The following is a 23188-nucleotide window of genomic DNA, read 5'->3' on the forward strand; positions in this document are numbered from 1 at the left end:
CTAAGCAAGAAGATTTGCCGCGCCTATTCTGACCTTCTCTATCTGCCAGAGGTGTTAACTTTGGTGTTGTGGTGAAATTCCAGCTCAGATGATGGTGTAGTTAACTCACAGTAAGGCAGAAGTTTTAAATTCCTTCCCTGCCTATGTATGGTTTTTTGTCTTTGTGGTAATCAATGCTTGTCCTTTTTCCCTCCCAGAAGTGGCTGCGTTTCAGGGGGATTCAGTGATTCCCTGACGGGGAGAGCAACTCTTCTCCCATCCGGCAATTGGCTGCTCCTCACAGAGCCTGTACAACTCTCTCGAGGTGAGCTAGCTGGTAGGCAATGCAAGGAACTTCTTTGATACAGGATATCCACCAAAGAAATAAGTTTCAGAAGCAAAGCCCCAAGCGTTTTGTAAAGTGTCGCCGAGACTGTGATCTGCCCATGGCTTTCCCGAATGGGGCACTTCTTAACTTTGCTGCTAGCAAGCAGTTTCTCATGTTCAGCATGGACTCGGTAATGCAGGAGGGTGACACCTTAAACAATATAGAACGATGTTAATATTTTACAGCAGGGCTCTTTCTTCTGGTTATGCCTGGTTCTTATCTTGGAGTTTCTCAGAATGAGCTTTGAGAGTTATCCTCTCTTTCCCCTTCCCCGTCTGCTGCAAATGTAATTAATTTTAGAACAGTCAGTGTTTTATGCGTTTGGGGAAGCAAAGCTGTGTGCTCACGTGTTAAGCTCAGTTACAGATGCTGGGTCTGATTGTTAGTAAGTAATTGTTTGGGATGCTATTTTAGTAATTTGGGTCAAAATGAAACATTCTAAGATTAGTAGCTTTATCGCAGTAAAGAATGGTTTGTTTTTAAAAACAATGTGTTCCCAGTTTTTAATGAAGACGAGTTTGGTGCTGGGAGGATTTCCCAGAAACACAGGATAGAGGTTTTAAAGCTCTGAAGAGTGGTAAAATTATTGTTTAATTTCTGTATTAATTTGAGTAATTAGCAGAGCTGCGTCACTCATGAGGTGTCCAGCCCAGCTCTCCGGACACTGCAGAGGCTCCTTCAGCAGCATCTAGCCTGTAACATCAGAGCAGATAGAGCATATTTATGCCATCCTCAAAGCTGGTTTCTCCCTTGGTACGTCAGGTAGAGCCGCTCCTGCTGGGCAGCTGGTGCTGTCTGACGGCTGCTGCTTACCTAATGCAAAGCAAATCCATTCACTTAAGCTATTGCTTGCCATCATTTGACTACCTACACCCTGAGAAGTGGAAAAGTGAGTTAGGGAGGAGGAAAGCAGATGGTTGGGTGTGGGAGGGGTTGGAAGAAGCTATTGGAGATTTCCCCTGGACTCGGACAGTGCTGCTGTACATCAGTGTAAAGCACAGTGTTGCCCTGTGCTGTAAGCTGCAGTTCTTTGGCTGGCCCTGAGCTCTGCACTCAGCAGCAACATGCAGAGAGTGTACTTGTGTGCAGAGAAGTCTGCTTGCTCTGATGGGCCAAGCTAACATGGGAAGAGCTTCACATGTTTGTGCGTGGAGGCTGCTATGTCCGTACTTCAGCACCAAAGCTTCTGCCAGTGCTTTTTAATGTTTTGCTGGGCAGTGGTTCAGAATGACTGCGTTCAGCACACTAACAAACCTTTTAATTCTCTCTGAAGGGAAGGAAAGCGAGTGGTCAGAGACCAACAGGTGACTTGAAGCACAGTGAAATTATTTTGACAAAATAACAAGAAAATCTGCTGCTGTTTCCCCCCACTGTTTCCATGAACGCTGGGGTTACTTGAACCAGAGACAGAGGTCTGCTGCTTTTTGTGAACTGGATGGTTTCTGCTAGGACCATGGTGGTGAAGTAAATAACTCATACAGAGTGTGCTTGCAAGATGGCACCTTGCAAAACCTAAGAATGACTTGTGTCATACCCTGTGTTTTCACAGAGGCACTCTGGAAGCTGCTGCATTTATAGCACAGATCTTGCCTGAAAGTTAAATGTTTGCTTAAGTGTTTGAAGACTTGGAGCTCAGGGTTGCAAACTCTTTTTGCCTGAGATTGCTTTTGCACACTCCCGTATGTTTGTCTGTTGTTAGGAAATGGTAAATTAATTACTGGAATGGGGGAAACTTGGCAAACTTGACTCGCAGGCATTATGAAGTGAGCGCTGGATGGCTCATGCGGTTCTGAAATGTCCTTGTGGCTGCTCTTCACTGTCACTTTTGTCTTCTCCCCAATATTTTTTTGCCTCCGCACTCACCCAAGATTCTCTTTTCCTGTTCTTAGTGCATTGTGTTAGGTCTAGCAGAGCAGTCTGGGATACTTATATGCATGCAGCCCAAAACCAGTTCAGCTGTGTTTGGCCCTAACACTGTTCATAAGGTATCATCTTGTTGATGCTAGGTGGGGAGAGCGGTATGTTCGCGTGTTATTAAACTGCGTTTGACTCCTTACTTTGGAACTTTCCTTAACCTGGCGTCATTTGTGCTTGAATAAGTCCAATCACTAAATCTGCTTCTTAACAGCTCTCTTTCACAAAGCCCACCCTTCTTGGTTGCTGAACAGCAGAGCTTTGCCCAGTGGCCATTACTGAGGACAGTCCCAGCTCGTCCCAAGCAGGAACACTCAGCAGAGACCCTCTGCCGAGGAGAGGGGTGGTGTTCAGAGGGACATCTGCCCTTTCTCATACCTCGCACTTGCTCCACCTAACGTGTTCCAGCACACCCACTGCACGTGGGTGGGGAGATGTTTTAAATTCCACATGGCTCTTAGGGTATGGAGGCACGCACGTAAGCATCATTCCTGGGCGGAGGGGTCATGCCTCTCTCAGGAATGGCAGGTCAGGAGTGCCATTTGCTGCACTGGAGAGCTGCACACTTCAAGTGAGCAAGAGAGATAATGCTGCTCTTTAGTTATAAACTTTGCAAATCTAGCACCCGTTTCTGCAGCAGCTGAAAAGGGAATGTTTGCTGCCATGCCTTTCTATAAATCCCTGGCTTTGCTTCAGCTGTGTGAAGTGCTGGGCTTCCTAATGCTCCAGGGCCCTTTTGGGAAGGTACAATGACTTCAGCTCAAAAGCACAGGTAGCTTACTTCCAGATAGCTGTCACAATTTCTGCCACAAACTGGTTGTCTGTCTGTCTATTCATCACAGAAGCAGTTCAGCTGAACCACCACTAATTACAACCTGGTACATAAAGTGCCAGAAGTAAGTGTGCCCTAATGTGGTGTCAGCAGCTGCTTCACCATCGGCTGAGTCACCACTGCGGTGGGGACAGGGGATGAGAGGGGAGCGTGGTGGCAGCCATCCCAAGGTGAGCTGTCCCCACTGGGGAGCTGCAGCTTGGTCTTACACAAACAACAAAGAAAACAGCAAGCCAGCTAGTTATTTAAGTTATGACCATGGGTTGCACCCCTTCCCTCACCCTTATCCTGCTTAAACCTGCTCCTTCCTCTCCTCAGGATTGTACAGGATGCAGCACACTCACCAGCTGTCTTGGGCGGGGGGAACCAACACAGAAGGGTAGAAGAGTGTTTGCATTCATCAGAATGAGAGCTGGGGGAGGGCTGAATGTGGACTGGGCATGCCTTAATCCTTAGGTTGCTTTTCAGATGCTAAAATAGCATAATTAGCCTTGTAGTAATGATTTATAACTTGCATTGCAACTCTTGTGCGAGTTCCTCTCCAGCCAGCTGACTGCTGCATGCTTCTCTCTGCGGAACAGCTCTGAGTTGCATTAAATGATTTAGTATTCCCACCAGGCACTGTTTGTCAAGCCTTGGCAGCTGATGCCAAATACAACTGGCTAAGCCCCTTGTTAGGTGGCTGTGTCTTTGCGCTGACCTTCTGTACACTGTGCCTGCTGTTGACTGATTCTGCTTTGGAAGAGCTGAGAAATATCTCTTCCCCCCCCCCTTCATTTTGTTCCAGTTCTTACTGGACGTGCTTGGCAAGATGGAGCCGCCAACCTCCTCCAGGCTGAATTCCCGAAAGAGAAGAAAAGATGGATCTGGCCCCAATGGGGCAACAGAGCTGGATGGAATCCCTCCAAAAATGTCCCGACGCTCACTCGTAAGTAAGCAGAGAGAGAAGATTTAGGTGCCTGTGAGATTAGGACATTGAGCCGTAACAGCAGAAAGATAAATGTGATGGTTTTTCTGGGGACACAGAAAACAAGGCGGGGGGGGGGGGGGGGGGGGGGAGAAGCAAATGACAGTAGCTATTCTTCTTGCAAAGCCAGTTTAAAATCTTCCTTTGTTCATACTAATAACATACAACGTGGGCTTAAATTAGGTCTGAGGCAAGTGTCACTAAGCTGCTTTTGTGGTGTGTCCGGCTTGTTTGTAGTCACTTAAGCTGAACCCGAACAGGCATGCATATAGATATCCATGGAGAAGTAAGCATTCATTTCTCACAGGTGGGTTTTCTTAAGTGACCCAGTGGGAGGGAGAAATACTCCAAGCAAGCACGTAGCAACTCATGCACCTCGCAGAAAGCAGCCCTGTTCAAGTCAGGGCAACTGCAGGAGGGTCTGAAGTCTGTAAGCACCTGCAGAAGCAATCTATTGAATCTGCACTCTGAAACACTGGGAAGAGGACTGTTCATTTGGTTCTGTTGGTCTGGCAGGAGACTGCATTTATGTTGCTGGTACTTTGGGACTGTTCAGGGGGAAAAAAAAAAAAAACGACAACCGAAAGGATTTCTCCTTCTAGATCAACCTTGGGACGGCTTTAACAAGCTAAAGCCAGTGGGGTCTCTTCTACAGGGGGTCTGTGCTAGTTAATGCTAGTGTAAAGGGCTGACTTTAACTTGCCCGTACCGCAATATTGTGATGGTGGGCTTTTTACAGCTCTTCTCTGTCCTCTTCCTGGAGCTGTCCTGCCTATCATATGTGCTGTAGTTGCTCTTTCCTTATCTCTGTCAAAAGCCAGCTACCATTCCTGCCACGTCATATTGGGGTCATAGTCCTTAGCAAAATATGGTGATGTGTTGCAGCTTTCCTCTTTGATAATGTTTTGCTCTTCAGGAGTACTTCAGTCCTGTCCCAGGGTATTTGACAGATGGTAACGAAGTAAGAGCAGCACCAGCAGTGCGAATTGGGGAGGCAAGCGTTGGGAATGGAGGCTTGAGCTGTTGCATGACTTATCCTACAGACCCTTTATATCCTTGACTGTTGTCAAAACCCACCCTGTCCCTCTTAAAGACCTCGCGTATTTCAGTAAGGAAAGAAGTGTGCAGGTTATTCCATAGGAATCACTTGCTCTTCAAGTTGGTGTCTGTCCTGTGTTAGAAATAAAGCATCTGTCGATGTACACAAGACAACTAATATCTAGCCACTTTCTAAACTTCTTGGCTGTTTTTTAGCCACAGGGCTAACGCTGACCTCTTCATGAAAGATTTCTTTTTTCTTCCTTTTGTGAAAGGTTTATTTATTATAGCAAGAGTAATAGTGTTGCCTAACTATGACATTACCTTGAAGCCTTTACCACTCCCAACTAAACAGCTGGCTGGCAGAGTGTTCCCCTGAAGCAGTGGGGCTCAGCAGCAGATGGTGGTAACAAGCCTGCTGACACATAAGCCTGTTGTATTGTGCACAGGTTGAGTCCTGACCCTCGTAGGCACTGCAGAGGAAGGGCAAGACTCTGGCAGGAGCTTTTGAGGACATTTCTCTGTGATCCTCTGATAATTTTGATAGCGTTTTTTTATGCTTTTATTCCTAGCTTCATATCAGGTATGTGCCAACCAAACTGCAAAGAATCTGGTTTTATTCACAAGTCCCAGCTATAATGGCAGTGATGAAAGGAGAGACCTGCAGGCCTTACCTAACAGTAAGGATCCTGGTAGAGGAGGTGGTGTGTGAAACGCGGGTACTAGAGGCTCAGTAAGTCAAAGGAGATTTTCAGCGGTATCAGTTTGCTTGAATGTAGTGGTCAGTGGTTGCTTTTCTGTGCGCTTCCCTTTGAGCACTCTAATAAGGAATGACATTAGCAATAATAGCAGCGGTCTTTCTGGTTGCAGTGGTGCTGGGCACCGTGGCAGGATGCTGCAACGGGACAGGAAGCCAGAGAGGAAACTGCTGATCAGCTTTTTGCAGCTTGACGGTATTATTGTAATGATCTGCAAGCTTGTTTCCTAGTCTTCTGGCTCAGGAAAGAGACATGCATCGCTGCCCCACACCTTCTGGCTAGAAGGAAATTGACTGTTTGTTCTGTTATGGGAAGGGCAGATGTTTTGTTTCCATTCAGAGGAGACCAGAAACAATACCTGGACTTCAGCTGCTGATTAAACGTACTGCTGTGGTCAAGCTAGCAGATTAAAGGGGTTTTCCTGCAGCAGTTGGAGATATTCTGCCACAGATCGAGGTTAGTCTGTCACTATGTATGGCTCAGAAATGGATGACAATACACACATTCCCTGGGAGTTAGTGCTGCTGTTGGTATTGCTCTTCTGCTCGTTCATATACTCAAATCGAGTTGCTGTTACAATTTGTACATCACAGCAAAAGCACTCAGGCACAGCAAAGTGATGGTCTTGCCCAGGTGGGCGTAGCTGGAGCTGCGACAGTGAGGTTTGATGAAGCTTGGCTTGTGCTGCTGTGAACTGCTGTTTGTCAAAAGTCTGGTTTTCCCAGCTGCAGATCTGAGCCTCCGGTTTTCTTGGGTCCGGTATGGCCACCATCTTCTTAACTCTACTTTTCTTTCTCTCTTCCTCTCTAAACTCAGGCTAATCACCCTGCAGGGCTGTTTTGAGGTTTAACACTAATTAGTCTTTTAGTACATGTGTTTGAATCATGCAGAGACACAGTGAGTCACTCGGTGACTAGGACAATGCAGTGGCAGTGCTGCCGTTACGTACTGCACTCACCTTTGCATTCTCACAGCTAACCTTCTCTGGCTGTTTAGGGACTGAGGGAACCAGCTCCGTTTTCAGATGAAGTGGAAATCGATTACAGCAAGCCATACATCAGAGTAACATATGAAGAAGCGATGAGAGGGACCCCTTGTAAGTAAAAAAACAGACTGGAGGGGGATTGTAGAAATGTTGGGTTTTGGGGGGGGGGGTGTGATTGTGATATCTCTGAGACCGAACCAACCTTGTGTGTCAGACCAGGTTTGCGGCCAATGACTTACTTAATGCTTTGGTGATTGGATAACTGTTCCCATGTGAAATTGGGCCTGCCAGTACAACTGAAATTGGAGCTTGTGTGTGTGAGGAGCCGTAACTTCACCAGTAAGACTATGTGAAGCAAATAGATATTTGTGTTTTAGCTCTTCCTGTGCCACTGACAGCTATAGAGTAGTATCAGAGCTGAACGTTTTTCTGTACTACTTTGTCTGAGGCAGCTTAGAGTTAAGCACTTTAAAAGTCATCTTTTCTGAAACTTGAAATGGGCAAGTAAAACCAACATATAGCTTTGTCCAGAATGTCCCATTCTAGCCTGGATTTGAATTAAAGTCAGCGTCATTAAACACAGTAGGCCAGCCCCACAACAAGAATGTGTCCTTTTATTCTCTAAACCAGGCTGGGAGAAACACTGTTCTCTTTGCAAGTCCAAAGGGGAGGCAGAGGCAGGACTGTCTCCTGAAGGATGGCTGCCCTCTCTTGCCAAACAGAATGTGCAGACAGTGCTGTCTTACATGACCTCTCTGTTATGGCTACAGAGACAATAAAAATGCTGTGCTTCTACCTACCTGACTGCTGCCGAGAGATGAGCCAGCTCAGATTGAGACCTGGCAGTGGTTTCCTGCAGGAGGTTCTGGAAATCCAATGCATTTCACAGTCTGCATTAATTTCCCAGCTGAAAGTCTCCAGAGCCTGCATAAAGGTCTCTGTTTTCAACAGTGATGGCTCTCCTGCCTTCTAAGACTAAAATACACTGCATGCTTCCTTGTTGCTGTTTATGCCTGTGCTCAGGAACTGTAGCTGCTGCAGGTATGGAGGAAAAGGGAAGGATGTCCCAGCCAATTTCCAGAACATGATTGCACTTTAATAAAGGCCTGCCAGGACCAGCCCTCTTCTGGCATGCAGAAAGCTTTTGCAGTCTGAGATCTCCAGATCCTTGGCTCTCCAGAGCCTCCTGGCATCTTCAGACTGAGGTGGATTTGCTGAAAAGTGATTGTAAGAGGCTGTCCTCAAACCGACTCCTCTGCTTAGCTTGAATTTAACAACCCTACCTTTACATCAACTCATCCTCTTGCTGCCCCCCAGGCTCTGTCTCTAGGTACCTTCAGGGCCCTGCCCAGACCCGTGGGGTTTCATCTCTCCTGCTAGGTCTTCTCTCTGCCCTTTTCTCGCTGCAGCTTTGGTGTGCCTCTGCTCACACCACTCCTCTGAGTCTGTCTGCCTGAATTGGGCCAGAGAGCAGCAGGCCGTTCCCAGGTGTGTCAGATACCAAGAACGTGTGGCTTTCTGTTATCAGCAGCAAGAGGACTGCAGTCCTGTGTGGTCTTAGGAGACCAGAAGTCAGGGAGCCTCCTACGATTATGTGGCAGTGCTAGACTATCTCACTGTACCTGTGTACTGACCTCAAAAGAGCTGAGCTACAATTTCCTGTGGCAGAGGTGGCCTGAGGAAAGTTTTGTTCCTCCTTATTTATCTATGGATTTAGCTGATAGTGCCAGCAGTTCAGCAGAATTGTATCTGCTTTTCTTTGAGTAGTCTGGCTGGGTTTTCGGGTAGAGCCATACACTTCATGGGTCTGGGGGAGCCAGTGATGCTGGTGGGGAATCAGAACAATCTGGTCCCTTAGCCAGACTGGTAGCTGTGGCAGCAGGCTGCAGAGGAGGATGCTGAAAAGGTCTTGAGATGCCATCCTGGCTGGCAGGGGGCAATCAGGCACCTCTGAAACATTTGGGCCAGTTCGCCTCTGGTAGCTCACTGCTGTGCGAAAAGTTAATGCTGCATTTGGATTTCTGTAGGAGGGAGATGTTCAGGGTTTGCTTTCCCCTTGGTCTCCCTTCACCTTGTTTCGGTGGATATGTGGTAGGCTTTGAGTCTGTCTTTGAACATGGTTGTATTTCAGCTCTGTGCTCAGCTGCATTTGTTTCCATGTGGGAAGGCAGAGAGCCAGCCGTTTCTCTTCACAAATCTTTCCTGGCTACAGCTCTGCATTCTGCCAGTTTTCTGCAACACCCCCATGAGTTTCAGAAGGTCCCCAAATGCGGGCATGAGCAGCACCTGCTTCTTCTCCAGGAAGGCATCTTCACAAATGTGTCTCTGTCCCTTTGGCACAGCGGATCGCCCCGTCAGAGTTTATGCCGATGGAATATTTGATTTGTTTCACTCTGGACACGCCCGGGCCTTGATGCAAGCAAAGAACCTCTTCCCAAACACATACCTCATTGTGGGAGGTAAGGAGTGACCTTGTTGACTTTGGCTATCGTAGGAGTACGGTTTACCTCCGTCCGTGGTTGTGCATACAGATGGCATAGCAGGGTTTTTGTCTTTATGACTTCAGCGGCTCTCACTGCAGCCAATTGTCCCAAATGTTGTTGGAGTCTTATTGCAATATGCTGAGAGTTGGATATGCCTGCAGAAAGATATCCTGTACCAAATGAGTGCCTAAGGAAAAGATTTTTGATCACGCTGTTCTAATTTGACCCCTCTATGTTGTGATAGATACTGGTGAGTTGCACATCTAAGTATCAAAATATGTTAGGGGCAATTGAGCATCTGCCTCTTGAATGAGACAGTTAAAGAATGAGTAACAGTCCCTCCATGGCTGGTTGAGCTTTGTGTCACCTGTATCGCCCTACAAGTCACTCCCCCGCTCCAGCTCTCTGCTGGGGATTGCTTATGGCTAATCTCAAACAGGTCCCACTAGGAGCATGGAGAGCACGGTGGTTCCTTGGGCATGTGCCTGGCCACGTGGAAGTCAGTGAGGCCCCATTTCTCCAAATAAAAGTTCCCCATTTTGTCTGTTAGGTTCAAAAGTCTTTAGATGATGCCAGGAATATCTGCTGACTGCCTGAGGGGATCTAGCAGAGGTGTTTCAGCCAGACCTCCTTCGAGAATATAATGGGAAAAAAGAAACCCTTTCTTCTGACTGCTGTAATACGCTGGCCTCTGTCCAGGCCGTGCCTCTGTGCCCGTACCTTCACCCACCTTAAAGACATGTCAGGCTGTACGTGTTGTCTATCAGGAGGTGACCTCTGGTCAGGCTGCATAACGATGTTAAAGTATCAGAGCTGAGAAGACCTTTAACTAGTTTTCTCAACTACCGTTAGCTTCCTGAAGCAAAATGAAACTCTGATCCTGCAATAGAGTGGTCATAATGTCTTTGTGTGGTTTGTTTCCTTATCACAGTTTCACTCACTGCTGAGGGCATTTTTATAGTGGTACTTCCTCATTTCTTGTGTGTGCTGCAGCAGTGTCTGGAAGGGGAAGGGAGGAAGAAGAGCTGAAGTAGTTGCTCCAACCTACAAAATGCTCTGAGCTTAGAAATCTTGCAGGCGGAAGGACATCCCCATGTACATCAAACAGCAAAATGACTTCAGGTCAAACTATGAACATGTTGATGTAGCAAGGTGTGTAGCCACGCTCTCTGCCTCTGGGATACTGGTGAGGAGGTGGAGGGCAATGAACTGCTCCCCTTGCACCAAGAACTGAGACAAGAGGCCACAGCCCAAGTGAACATTAGCTCCAAGCTGGGAGCGGTCTCACCCGCTCTTTATCATCTGTTTGTCTAGAACATAAATACATCCAATACCAGTAAGACTGGTAATGCCTTGTTTAATTTTGAGTCTGATAACCAACTAAAACTCCCTCCTTCTCAATGTCTTACATTACAGATTATGAAGAGTTGTTCGTTTACTTTCTCACAGAACATAATAATTAAGCTAACTTGATTTGCTGTGAGCTCACCCTTTGTTTTAATACAACTTTCCAAGAACTAGACTGTGGTATGGCATTTTATGAAATCGGAAGCTTAGGCAGTGGTTTTTTTCATGGGCTTCAGTTTCCAAGCCTGAGACATCCATAGGTTTAAAAGCAGATTTCTGCCCGATAGGCCCCCAGGTGCCGTTTCATACAGGAGAGTTGTCTTCTGTATTGGCTAGTTTTCTTGATAAGCGTTGTAGGCTCTAGAGACCATGATGGCTTGGGGCGTAGGTCCCCAGCTTGGGCAGAAATTCCCAAAACAGCCAGCCTAGAATTGCTCAGGAGTTTAGCACCCTGCACCGCTCCCTGTTCCTGGTGCTTTGTGGCTGGAAGAGATGGATTTGCAAGTGCCAGCACCAGCCTCCGTCAGCAGCTGGCATTGCCTGGTTTAGCAGCGGTGTGTGCAAAGTCCCTTTACTGTAAAGCATTGGGGTAAGTACCTCAGGCTCACTCTTCTCTGCCTGTTTCTTCAGTCTGCAGTGATGAGCTAACCCATAACTTCAAGGGCTTCACGGTAATGAATGAAAATGAGCGGTATGACGCTGTGCAGCACTGTCGCTATGTGGACGAAGTGGTGAGAAATGCACCGTGGACGCTCACCCCGGAGTTCCTGGCAGAGCACAGGGTAATTTGTGACATCTGATCTGTTCTGAATTTTGATTAGCCTCTGTCTGTGCTTGCTGTTTACAGCAAGAATTCGTCCATGGGGGTGACCTCTGCCTGAGCAACCCATTTCTGTTGAAACTCCTTAAATACAGAATGAGCTGGGTTATGGGGAATCCAGTGGGTTTCTTGGGAGACATGTAGCATTTGCTGAGCTGGCAGGTAATGTTAAAATAAGGTAGAGATTGTGACATGGTGAAAAAGCCCGAGAGGGTTCTCGCTGTTCTAGGAGAAGTTGATGCTGGTTACAGGTTGGTGTGAAACGCAGTAGGGAGAGGATAACATGGGTTGGAAGGGATTTCTGGAGGGCGCCTGGTCCGACTCCCTGCTTACAGCAGGAGCAGTTTAGATCTACATCAGCTTCCCTGCAGCAGGAGAACCAGGCAAGCTGTCTTGAGAGTCTTTTATCAGTTGGTAACATAAAGTGAAAGGAATCTCTAACATCTGTTGAACTGCTTTGGGAGTTGAAGGAGTCTCCAGGGGAGTTTGCTTAGTTTACCCTTGTTGCCATTAACAAGCCATTTCTCTGTGGAGCTTAAAACAGCTGTGTCCTTAGTCCCAGCCTTTCCTCTCTGGTGTGTGCTTACAGTTGGTATGCAATTGCCAGTGAGAAGTTGGGGCTGCTCTGTGTTGCTTTTTAACAGAGGAAGATGTCTTGCTGTTCTCTGTCACACTCCTGCGTGGATGTGTTGAGCAAAAAGTTACCATCCGTGACAGAAAGCAGGAGTCCTGCATGTTCAAGATAAAATGTTGACTCGCATTGCTTTCTTAATTTTCAGATTGATTTTGTTGCACACGATGACATCCCCTATTCTTCTGCTGGCAGCGATGATGTTTATAAGCATATAAAAGAAGCAGGTGGGTCTGGGTCAGATTCTCCAGGGCTTCCTGTCAAAGATCTGCTGTAGTTTCTCCTGTGCCCCTGTATGGCAGGATTATGCCTGGGGAAGTGGCTGTGCCCCTCTGGGAACAAGGTCTGCCCAGGAGTTCTCTGAGGGCAGGAAGAAATCCAGCTTTGGGCCCGACTTTATAATGCTAGGACTGATCCATGTCCTAGGCCAAGCATTGCCCAGCATTAATTCCTACTTCCAGTCTAGTTACTGTGATTGAATTAGTAGCCACCTTTTGAAAAAATACTGCGGTTTGGCTTACACATTCTCACAAATGGAGAATCCCATGAACTTAGCAAAGTGGCTCCTCTAGCTGTTTGCTGTAAAACTCAGTGGGGGTGCAGCTTATTTAAAAGTATCCAAACCCAGCCATCAGAGCTTGTTATATTTCCACTCACTAAATTGTAGGACCCCTTGTCCTGTTGTTGTCACCACACTATTCTATATGCAGTGAATTATAGTCAATAGTCTTTAAACCAGCTAAAGTGAAGAGCTTTTCATTAGAAGACATGGTATTTTGACATGGTTTTGACATGCTTTGGTCTTACTTAGGTCTTCCTCATAGTCCCAGAAAGGTAGACCCTGGTATTGTACATTCAAGGACAAAGATGTGGTGGTGTGAGGACAGTTAGGAAATGAGCTCTTGACAGGAGAGATTGTTTCGTAATAGAGGTGGCAGCAGCTTTTTGCCATGTGTCTTGCTACAGCTGTCCTGTTCCCCAACTTTAGGCATGTTTGCGCCAACTCAGAGGACTGAGGGGATCTCAACATCAGATATCATCACCCGGATCGTGCGGGACTATGATGTCTATGCCAGACGGAACCTGCAGCGGGGCTACACAGCTAAAGAGCTCAACGTCAGCTTCATAAACGTGAGTTGAAGTGTGTCTCACCACAAGCTGCATGAAGCAGAATCTTACAGAGTGTGGAGATAGAGAGTCTTGTCTAGCGGTAGCATACTCCTGCCATACACCAGTAAAAGGCCAGTCTGCAGAGCTAAGCAGTTGCACCAAACCAGTGTCCTTGGAGTAGAAATTAGACGACTTCTGCCCTGGAAACTGCCTCTGGGACCCACTGTCCTGGTTTCAGCTGGGATCTTGTTCTCGCTGTACCATTCCCTTCCTGGAGCTGCAGGAGCAGCCGTGCTTGGGTAGGAGAGACGGACATGCTCTGATCCTGTGCTGGGCAGCTCTAGCCCACAAGCAGAGTACATGGCAGAAGGCACTTCTGATGTTGGAAGTAAAGTAGTAAACATTTTTTTTTATCATTCAGATACTATGCCTATTTTTTTAAATACAATCAAATACAAAAATAAAACAGGAGAGATAACAGCTGCTTGGCCTCTCTTTGGCATGTAACTCTGCTTCTGTTTAAAAACACCCAGCAAAAAGACTTGTGCTATCGTGATATGCAAAGAGACCTACAGCAGGTCACTCAAATCTAATCTGTATATTGTATAAATATTTCCCTCTTCCATGCACTCCTATTAGATAGTGCTTATCTCTGGGTTTAGTCTCGCTCTGTGTACTGTGCCAGTGCCTGCCACAAAGCATCTCACAGCCCCACTATGTCTGCCTTTTAGTCTAGGGAAGTAGTGTCACTGAAGTGAAGGAGAAGTGTCACAAGACTAATGGAAATGCTGAGTCTTAAGCAGCAGTTCAGTGTAATAGCTCGGAGCAGAGGTGGTTGCCACTCAGATTGGTGAGCTGTATTCTGATCCACCGCTTACTGTACAGGAGAAGAAGTATCACCTCCAGGAGCGCGTGGATAAGGTGAAAAAGAGGGTGAAGGATGTAGAGGAGAAGTCAAAGGAATTTGTCCAGAAAGTGGAGGAGAAGAGTATTGATCTCATTCAGAAGTGGGAAGAAAAGTCCCGGGAGTTCATCGGCAATTTCCTGGAGATGTTTGGCCCAGAAGGCGCGTTGGTAAGGAGGCACTCTGGGCAAAGGGGATTTTGGAGAGCTCAGCAGTCATTGTAGGGCTTCTGGAGCCCACGGTCTGCAGAGCAAAGGTTTACGGTTTGTTGCAGTGCTCGATGCGCCGCCAGTCTCCAGACAAGTTGTAAACAGGCTGCCCAAGCCTGGGACAGGGAGCCCTCACCCTTGCCAGCTGGATAATGCCAGTTACGGCTGTAGTGTGAAAAGTTCCTGTGTCCCACAAGCTGGCCTGTAAATTCCAGCTTGTGTCCTGCAGGCCAGTGAGCAGCCAGGAGATTGGCGGTCACTTTGTTACTGGCCTGGGATGAGTCTGAAGCTACTTGTTTTTGCCAGGCTGTCCTGTGCTGCTGGGTAAATATCACAGGCACTTCATATTAAAAGTGCTTGAAAATGGGTGATGATTACACTGTATGCAGTTTCCAAAGCCTAGAGCGATGCTTAGGCTTTTTCTGCTCTTATATTGCACGAAGCATTGAAGGGGCACAACAACTCAAAATGCTGCACAAGCTGTAAGTAGTGTCCCTTTCCATCGCTGTTTGAGCCATGCTAACTGTCTTCCTGCTTCCATCGCTAGAAACACATGCTGAAGGAGGGCAAGGGCCGGATGCTGCAGGCCATCAGCCCAAAGCAGAGTCCCAGCAGTAGCCCCACGCACGACCGCTCCCCATCTCCCTCCTTCCGCTGGCCCTTTTCAACCAAGACTCCTCCTTCCTCACCGGCCAGCCGCTCCAGGAACGAGTCTGCAGTCACCTATGACATCAGTGAGGATGAAGAGGATTAAGCTACCAGCCAGGATTTGCTGCGAACTGCTAATCGCCGAATCCTAAGTCCGGACCCACTGGGGAACTCTAAATGAGCAAGAGAGCCATAGGAACAGGGCTGACGGTGAGCACAGGGCCTTGGAGGCACCCGTTGCTCTTAGCAAGGGCTGCTGCCTGGAAGCACATTCAAACCTCTTCTCCCTTCTCCTCCCCAAATCCCCTTTTTATTGTTTACGTTCTAGTGGTTTCCAGGGGGAAGATGGTTTTTATATTTTAAGAAAATACTCTTTTAAAGCGCAAAGAATAGCACTCAAGTGTGGCTTTTGTTTTGGTTTCTTTTCCCTCGTTAAACCTCCAGGCAAGAGGGAGAGTGGGAAGACCCATCTGTCTCTTCTTTCCTTCAGCTCCTCTGTCTTGTTCCCCCCACCCCCAGGCAGTATCCGTGCTGCTGCCAAACGAAAGACCCCCTTGGTTCCTCAACCAGCGTGACCTCGAGAGCACGCAGGAAGCGGTGGTGTAAAGAGGCTTCCAGGAAATAGAGACATCTCTGCTGCGCTGGAGCCGATAGGATTCTATCCAGCAGACCCTGTAGTGCCCGCACGCCTCTTAGCTGAGCTTCCCAGCGTGTCGCAGTGAGGACATGCTGGGTAGGGGGCTACCAGCTTAGCACGCAGGAGTTACACCCTGGAAGAACTCGCAGCACCATAGAGTTGCACACCCCGTAAGCGCGCAGCATTCGCAGCTCCTAATCGTACAGGGGCTGCGGGGGAAAGGCCTTTCCAGCTAATCTTAACAAGAGCACTAAATCTTAAGCTAAAATTCAGCCCTCACTTGCTGTTGGAGAGAAGAGAATGAATCTTTGCTTCGGGGCACTTGCTGTCTGTGCGTTTCCTTGGGTGTGTGAGAGCCCAGGTAGGAAATGAGTGTGTGTACTCCTTTGCAAAGTTCCTTGTCCCAGTCTCTGGTGTGTAATAAGTTGTACTGTCTGTCCAAATGGCCCCTCAACACTGTGCTCTGTGCGTGTTTGTCTGTGTTTCAGTTGCTGTGCTCTAAGGGCTGGAGCAGTCCTTTACACTGGTGCCATGAAGTCGCTGCTATAAGGACAAAACGTGAATTCGTACAGCGAGTTTGCTGTCCGTGTTGGTGTGTGCAGCTGGACAGATGAAGGGCACGTTTTACCCCAGTGAAGGGTCCCGGTCCCGTGTGACAGTTACCTGGCTTGCGCAATAAATGCACAAATCAGTGCCCGCTTACTCCGCTCCTTGAGGCAGGCCAGAAAGAGCATCAGAGAGCGCTGCAGCTTTTTAAGATTTTAAACAAGTATTCTGCTCGTTTGAAACCATGGTCCAAGTCGTGCCTGCTGTCGTGTCTGTAATAAACACTGAGCTTTGCGGCCTGTGGCTCCCTGCGGGCAGTTGCCCTCCCCATGCTGCACGCCTGTGCACAGAGCAGGTCGGTGCACTGTGTTCCGGCAGCCAGCGCTGGAGGGAATGGACTTGCTGTCGCATAGCTGTGAAGCTCCCGCTTGCTTTTTGGTTCGGGTTTGCCTGTGATATCCATTGTCTCTGGGTGGAGCTGCTGGGCTGAGTTGCCTGTATCCTGCAATGCTGGGAGCAGAGGACGGCTCAGAGCCCGGTCAGCAATACTGCAGGGAGGTCTTCAGAGTGGGATGCGAGGCTCAGGGAGCAGCGGGTGCAAGGAGGCAAGTTGTGAAGTGCTGCCACAGGCTCTGCACGGTGCGATGCTTCCAGGGGATGCAGGGGCCCTGTGGTAGGAGCAGGCTGCCGCTTCTTTCCAGCTTTTATCTTACTGATCCTTTGTCACACTGCCCAAAGGGCTTGACAGAGACTCTGTGCTTCTGTTGAGGCCAGAGCCGGTATGGGAAAGGGTATTTTGGGGATTCCTCATCTGCCACTTGGACCTCTCTCAGCAGGGGTGTGCACGGCTCTGGGAGCGTGGCTGGCTGCTATGGATTTTAAGCTGTAAGGAGCAAATAATGGTCACTTGGTACAAGCCAGTTGTTAATCCCTTGGTTTATGAGTAGTAGAGCACTTACTTTATATCGCCCACATTCTCTCTTCCCTCATCTTCCCCACCTTCCCTTCCTCACCCTTCCCTCAGTATGGGTGTTGCATTGCTTTCCCGAGCCGGATCACGAAGGCCAGGCTGCTTTAGAGCCTTACTACTGTTTTAAACACAAGTTATGCAACAGTGTTCTGTAAATTTGGGTAACAATGGTGTTTTGGATGGTGGTTTGTTCTGCAGAGACCTTAATGTATTTCTTGGTCTCTCTGCAAAAGCTGGGGTGCTTGCTAAGAAGCCAGCCATGGTTTTACATGTAGCTTGGAATAACAAAGCTGTTTCTTGTAACCAATAATCCCTGCTTCCTCCTTGCACTTAAATTAAATTGGACACTCGAATCCCAGACTAGTTGTCTTTTTGTTTTCCTTTGTTTTTTTGTTTCCTCCTGGATTGCTGGACCAGCCTCATCTCCAGCACTGCCCTGTCCTATCAGGAATAGGACAGAGCTTGATCTTTGGGCAAAACATGTGAGCCAAGTTCTCCAGGAACATCTTGTTACCTGCAGATATACGCAGTGCTGCTGCTTCAGGGCTGTCCTGCACACCCCTAACCCATCCCACACTTTCAAAAGAAGCATCTGGAAGAGACATGCTTGAATTAAGCATGAAGTAAGAGGTACAGTGGAAAAACAAAACTTTACTAGCATGCATTGAAGAACGTGTGGAGTTTCGTGCTGCTAAATCCAGAGCCCTTGACTCCTGCAAGACAGCCCTACCTCAGTTCCCCTATAGATCTGGGGTGTGAGGCTGCTGGTACCAGCAGCCAGCCCCTGGGAGAGGATTTTCTGATGGCAAAGAACAGCAGCAGCAGGGCAAAGCTGAAAGGTGCCAAGGATGCTTATAGAAGCAAGACATGAAGAGCGTGGCACTTTGACAGCATATTGCTTAGAGCTGTAGGAGAAGGTCTTTAAACTCTTGAGAAAATTACAGCACACACCTGCACTGACATGATTTTGTGGATTTTATAGAGGGTTGGGACTTTATTGTGCGGTCCGGTTCTTGTAACAAGAGGCAGGTGCTGTAGCAGCGAATACACTTGGCAGTAGCGGTGACTTTGGTGGGACTGACCCTGCGTCTTGCCCCCTGCCCTCAGGGTGGGCTTCTCGCTGCCAAGGGCTCCCTGGTGTAAAGGTGTGGGTTTCCTACCTGCCGCAGGTGAGGAGCTGGGTCTGGTTGTCTGATGGGGGTGGGAACGAGTCCCATATTTTGCTGCTTGCCTGGGTGTTGCTTCTTGGCAAAACCATGAGATTGCTGGGTCCCAGCGCTTCTGCTGGTGCCTAGAAAGCTGTATTGGTAACAGCTGTGTACTGTTGCCAGCAGTCTGTCAAATTTGGCAGTCTCATAACGAATCACCAGCGCATCTTCCGGCTGAGCAGTTTCGCTTTGAACGCAGTCACCTGCAAAAAGCTCTGAGTGACTTTTCCACCCCTCCTCATGGGACAGAAAACTTGCTTTTTCCCCAAAATGAATCAATTAAATAAATAAAAGTTGGGAGCTTTGGCTTTCTGACTCTTTCCTTCCCCAACGTGTCACACTGGCCAGAGGTATTATGGTGGGAGGGTGCCAGGGTGCAGGTCAGGGGAAGCTTCGGTGGTGCCCAGCAGCAGGCTCTGGTCTTAATGCTGATGATCTGGTATCTGCTGCCCATCTCCGGCTACGCTGCATCACCCAGTCCTGCCGTCGCCTCCAGCCCCGCAGCAGCAGCTGCTTCGAGCTGGCTCTTCCCGGTCAGTGTTTGCTGTGCTGGTGTCTCTGTATGGGTCTGTGTGCGCACTGTGTATCTTACAGGCTTGTTCTGGAGTTTTGGTTTGGCTTTTATGTTTAGCCAAATAAATGCACAGTCATTTTACTCAGTGTGTGCCAGATCCCTTCTGCCGTCCTAGCACAGCCAGCTCCCGTCGTCGTTTCCTCACCTGCCATCTTAGTGGTTTGAGTGAGAAGATGCTTCAGTGGGGGTCAAAAGATTACCCAGTGGTTTCTGCAAGTCATCATCGCTCCTGATGTCCATCCTCACCTCTGTTGTAGGTGTAGAGTGGATACTGCTACTGGAGCAGATCCCGGGCAAGGCTGGTTAAGGCAGCATTAACTAATTGCCTGTGTTATGAAGGTGCTTCAAGGCTCCTTTGCCTGGCCCCAGGCTGGCAGGTGTGGATGCTCCTGCTGTGTTCTTGGGATCAGCCACTGCTGTGGAGGACATGCCCCAGGGACGGGCCAGGCCCATCCAGAGGTCTCGGGAGAAAATGCCGCTGCCCTGGCATTGCCTTGGCTGTCAGACCCCAGCCAGCAGCACCCAGAGGTCAGTGTCATGGCTGGGTGCTGGGCACCCCATGGCAGCCCCATGGGCTGGGCTCCATCCTCCTCCCTCTGTCTGGAGTCATCTCCCACCCAGCCTGGGCAGGAGACGATCTGAGCCCAGTCACCCACGCAAGACTTGGGTACAAATTTATCTTTATTCAGTGCCAGACAAGAGCCCCCTCAGTTGGAGGCAGCTTCACGGATCCCTTTGGCTTGCGGCTTTCAGGTTTCAGACCCTCTCACCCCACACCGAGATGTACTTTCACCCTCTGCCTCCTCTGCTGCCGGCAGCTCCCCAGGGCTGGAGGAGGAGGAGATGGTTGTACAGGGCAGACCAGCCCCTCACCTCGCTCTGCCCCTTGGCAACCCAGCTGCTCCCTCCTGCTCACGGCTTGACGTCGGTGTCTGCGGGTGCGAAGCTGATGGGCTGGTAGCCCGGCTTGTCATCCTTCTTGCGGTAATACATCCGCGTCACCACTGCCAAGATGAAGGTTTGCGGGATCAACAGCTGCAGGTTCATCTCTGGAAGAGGAGAAGGGTCATTTGAAGCCACCTTCATCCACCATGCCCATTCCCCACGCCCCGCTGTGCAATGGAGGGGCTCAGCTGGGAGCACGCAACGCTGCTCCCCCGTCTCCCGACTTACGCTGTGACCTGGCCTTGGAAGAGAAGGGCGGCGAGCAGGCGATGTTGCCATTGTTGGCCAGGATGCTGAAGATGGCAGGCTGCAGTGCCGTCAGGAGGAGGAGGACCTGCAACCACCAACACCCGAGGTGGTGGGGGCCGTGCCGCTGTCAGGCTCCTGCCCTTCGCCTTCCCTGCTCTCCCTCAGCCAGACCTGGCTGTCGCCCACCAGCGGCTCCTGCCCCGCCATCTCCCCCCATACTGCCTCATCCCGTTCGTGCCGGAGGAGCCCCTCACCTAGGGGGGAGCCGGGCAGGATGGCGGCTCACCTGGAAGCAGGAGAACTTGGCCTTGATGTTCTGCTCAGTCAGGTGCAGCCGGGCCTGCCGGAAGAGGATGCCCAGGGCCCACAGTCCAAAGAGGGTGGAGGCACCGAGCACGGTGTTGATCCAGAGGGCCACGCTCTCCGCCGAGATCTGGGGGGGAACACACAGAAAATGTGCCTGGGCTGACAAAGCTGCTGGGCAAGACGAGGGCTGGTGGAGGCTCCCCATCCAGGACGTCACCCTGCCCATCCCCATGCCCTGGCACTCACGTCAGCAGGGTTGTAGTTCCCGTCAGTGGCCAGGACCAGTCCCAGGAAGACGGCGACCACCCTGCAGAAGGCGTACTGGAAAGTCCCCAGCATCAGCAGTTGAAGCTTTCTCCTGGGACAGTGAGAGAGACAGGTAGCACCCTGAGGTCCCTGAGGCCCTGCCCAGGGACTTCTCTTCCACCCCAGCAGAAGCAGGGGGTGAAAGCCCTCCCCAGGGGCAGGGGGTTACCCCGGCTCTCCCTTACTTGCTCATGGTGATTCGGGGCAGGCAGGGGCAGCAGCAGCAGCAGGGCCCAGTGCTGACCACCATGGGCACGTCCTTCAGGGTGCTGAGCACCGCCTCCTTCCCCCCAAAGCCCTCCACCATGACCAGCATCAGGAGGTAGAAGCAGATGGCAAAGTACCTGGGGAGGAGGAGGAGGAAGGCAGGTCAGGCCCCGTGGACTCCCCGGTGCCCCTGCCCCGGGTTTGGCAATACTCACGTTGTCGTAGCCATCTCCACCACCATCATGGAGCGCGGGATCCACAGCCCGAAGCAGCTGACCACAGACACAACCTGGGAGAGACACGAGCTTGGCACACTGATGCTCCCCCCTCCTGTAGGCTAGCACCCCTTGGGTGGCCCTGGCCCCCCGGGGTGATGCTCCCCACCACCACCACACCCCAGCTCACCGTAGGGGCCGAGCTGCTCCAGCGGAGGGTCTTCATCTTGATGGGGCAGCGGATCTTGCGGGTGAGGTAGAAAGCCTCTTCCACGAAGATCGCGACCGACAGCAGCGTCATGATGGTGGCGAGGCCCATGATGGTGAGTTGGGCTATGTCCAGCTCTGGCGGGGAGGGGTGAGAAGCCAGCTCCATCCCATCCTGTCCCCCCTGGGGCCACCACAGCAGGGAGCTGCCACCTGACCCACCACTCCACGGGTTTGGGAAGCCCCTTGCCACATCCTCAGCATGTCTGGCCGTGCCAGAGCTGGTGCTCCTGCCCCACTGCTCCTGTGTCCCATGTCACCTGCCCCGATGCTGGCCCTCCCTGGGCTGCCCCCATCCGGGCAGGCAGGGCTATGGGGTGGGAGGCTGATACCCTGGCAGCACCCCGCTGCCTCCCCTTCCTCGGGGCTGCTCCCTGACTGCACCCGCCGCAGCCTCCCTACCTCCTTCATCCCTGTCCTGCTCCTGCCAGTGGCAAGAGGAGGGTCCCCCCCACCCAGTCCCCCCACCTACGCTGCAGCAGCTGCCTGGAGGTGGGCGGCAGGGAGAAGCAGGCTGCTGGCACACTGAAGTTCCTGATCAGCATCTCCACCAACGGGCGGGGGAACCTACGGAGAAGAAGAGGAGTGCTGCACGGGGCCAGCAGGGACACGGGGGCACCCAGCCCCGCAGGGTCCCCGGGGTCCCCTGGCTGGCTTGCCTCATCCCCAAGCGCCTCCCTTCCTTTACAGAGGGAATAACCCAAAATCCTGCTCCAAAAAGTTGGATTTGCCCAGCTGCAAGGTGGCATGGGGGTCCCCAGCACCCACCTGGGATCCTCTGCCAGCTCCATGGTGGGGTCCATCCTGCTCTGCTCCTCCCCAGCTCCGTCCCAGCAGCTGCTTGGCTGCTCAGCACCGCCTGCCTTGGCTTCCCTCGCTGGCCCGTGGGGTCAGAGTCCCCAGGGCAGGGACCGCAGGGAGGCTGCCGCACCTCGTTCCAGTTTAACCAGCAGCCTCCGGCACTCCCCTCCTTCTCCCACTGCTGCAGGCGCCCATTGGCGTGCCCCGACACTGTCCCGGCCCCACCGACTGCCTCGGCCGGACGGTTATTGACCCGGGGTGCCGGGGGAGGCGGTTATCACCCATGCTGGTGCGCCTGTGCATCCCCAAAGCTTGGGGAGCAGGGTACCTGTGCTGGGGTGATGCTGCCTACACACCCCCTCAGGCAGCCCGGAGACGGGCTTGTGGTGCCGGGGGTCCCCACGGTGCCATGCAGGGTCCAGGACCCAGCATCCTTGTGTCCCCTCAGCAGCAGTGGCTGGGTGGGAGGCGATGCGGCAGGGCGTGGGAAGCCTGCCAGACCCTGCACGGCTCTGCAGGCCATGTGAGGAGTTTGCAGTGGCTCAGCTCCCAGCAGCCCGGGGCTGAGCCCTGCTGAGAGCAGCTCCCACAACACTAGAGGGCAGGGCTGGCCCAACGCTCAGCACCCAAGCTCAGTGCCCCGGCCTCTTGGGACAGAAGCAGAGCCCAGGCCCGGGGAGGGGGACGGTGGAATGGAGGGGGCACACTGATTGGGGAGCTGAAGCATTAGGCATGGGGAGCCGTGTATCCTTGTCCTAGATGGATCCCAGCATCCTCATGGGTCCCAGGGGTGCCCACAGCTCCTGGTGTCCTCCCAGCACCCCAAGGAAAACGAGCGCTGGTTTGTACTGGGTCCCCAGGGACCTTTGAGCCCTGACCCTTTGCCCCTCTGGCAGTGGGCTCCTGCTGAAGCCAGAGTGGCACCAGCACCCCAAATGGGTCCC

The 23188-nt window shown here is 50.9% G+C and overlaps 2 protein-coding genes across 3 annotated transcripts; one reads left to right on the forward strand and one right to left on the reverse strand.

Annotated features, from left to right (window-relative positions):
* The first annotated feature begins 234 nt into the window (after positions 1-234).
* PCYT1A (phosphate cytidylyltransferase 1A, choline) lies at positions 235-17520 on the forward strand. 2 transcript variants are annotated; one of them, XR_007767042.1, is made up of 10 exons: positions 235-304; positions 3901-4041; positions 6873-6972; positions 9204-9320; positions 11322-11473; positions 12291-12369; positions 13131-13273; positions 14138-14326; positions 14913-15223; positions 16139-17520. XR_007767042.1 is itself a non-coding variant. In XM_050902757.1 (9 exons), exons 2-9 carry the CDS (start codon positions 3925-3927, stop codon positions 15117-15119), a joined length of 1104 nt encoding a protein of 367 aa, XP_050758714.1. In that variant the 5' UTR covers positions 235-304; positions 3901-3924; the 3' UTR covers positions 15120-17520. The 2 variants fall into 2 exon arrangements, 1 of the variants encoding a protein (XP_050758714.1); XM_050902757.1 differs by having other exon boundaries at positions 14913-17520.
* A 2340-nt stretch (positions 17521-19860) lies between these two features.
* Positions 19861-22246, reverse strand: SLC51A (solute carrier family 51 subunit alpha). Its single transcript, XM_050902659.1, has 9 exons — positions 22212-22246; positions 21916-22010; positions 21367-21521; positions 21177-21250; positions 20940-21098; positions 20695-20806; positions 20429-20575; positions 20122-20227; positions 19861-19997 (listed from the first exon to the last, which is right to left on the reverse strand). The coding sequence occupies exons 1-9, from the start codon at positions 22244-22246 to the stop codon at positions 19861-19863; spliced, it is 1020 nt and encodes a 339-aa protein (XP_050758616.1).
* Positions 22247-23188: the final 942 nt, after the last annotated feature.

The sequence above is a fragment of the Gymnogyps californianus genome, chromosome 10 (genome assembly GCF_018139145.2).
Source record: "Gymnogyps californianus isolate 813 chromosome 10, ASM1813914v2, whole genome shotgun sequence".
In the NCBI taxonomy this organism is placed as follows: domain Eukaryota; kingdom Metazoa; phylum Chordata; class Aves; order Accipitriformes; family Cathartidae; genus Gymnogyps; species Gymnogyps californianus.

Coding starts and splice junctions, on each gene's coding strand:
- PCYT1A (XM_050902757.1), top strand. CDS start 3,925: ATGGAGCCGCCAACCTCCTCCAGGCTGAATTCCCGAAAGAGAAGAAAA. Junction 9,321..11,321: donor CACATACCTCATTGTGGGAG/GTAAGGAGTGAC, acceptor CTGTTTCTTCAG/TCTGCAGTGATGAGCTAACC. Junction 12,370..13,130: donor TAAGCATATAAAAGAAGCAG/GTGGGTCTGGGT, acceptor CCCCAACTTTAG/GCATGTTTGCGCCAACTCAG.
- SLC51A (XM_050902659.1), bottom strand. CDS start 22,246: ATGGACCCCACCATGGAGCTGGCAGAGGATCCCAG. Junction 20,228..20,428: donor CCAAGTTCTCCTGCTTCCAG/GTGAGCCGCCAT, acceptor TGGTGGTTGCAG/GTCCTCCTCCTCCTGACGGC. Junction 19,998..20,121: donor TTCCAAGGCCAGGTCACAGC/GTAAGTCGGGAG, acceptor CTCCTCTTCCAG/AGATGAACCTGCAGCTGTTG.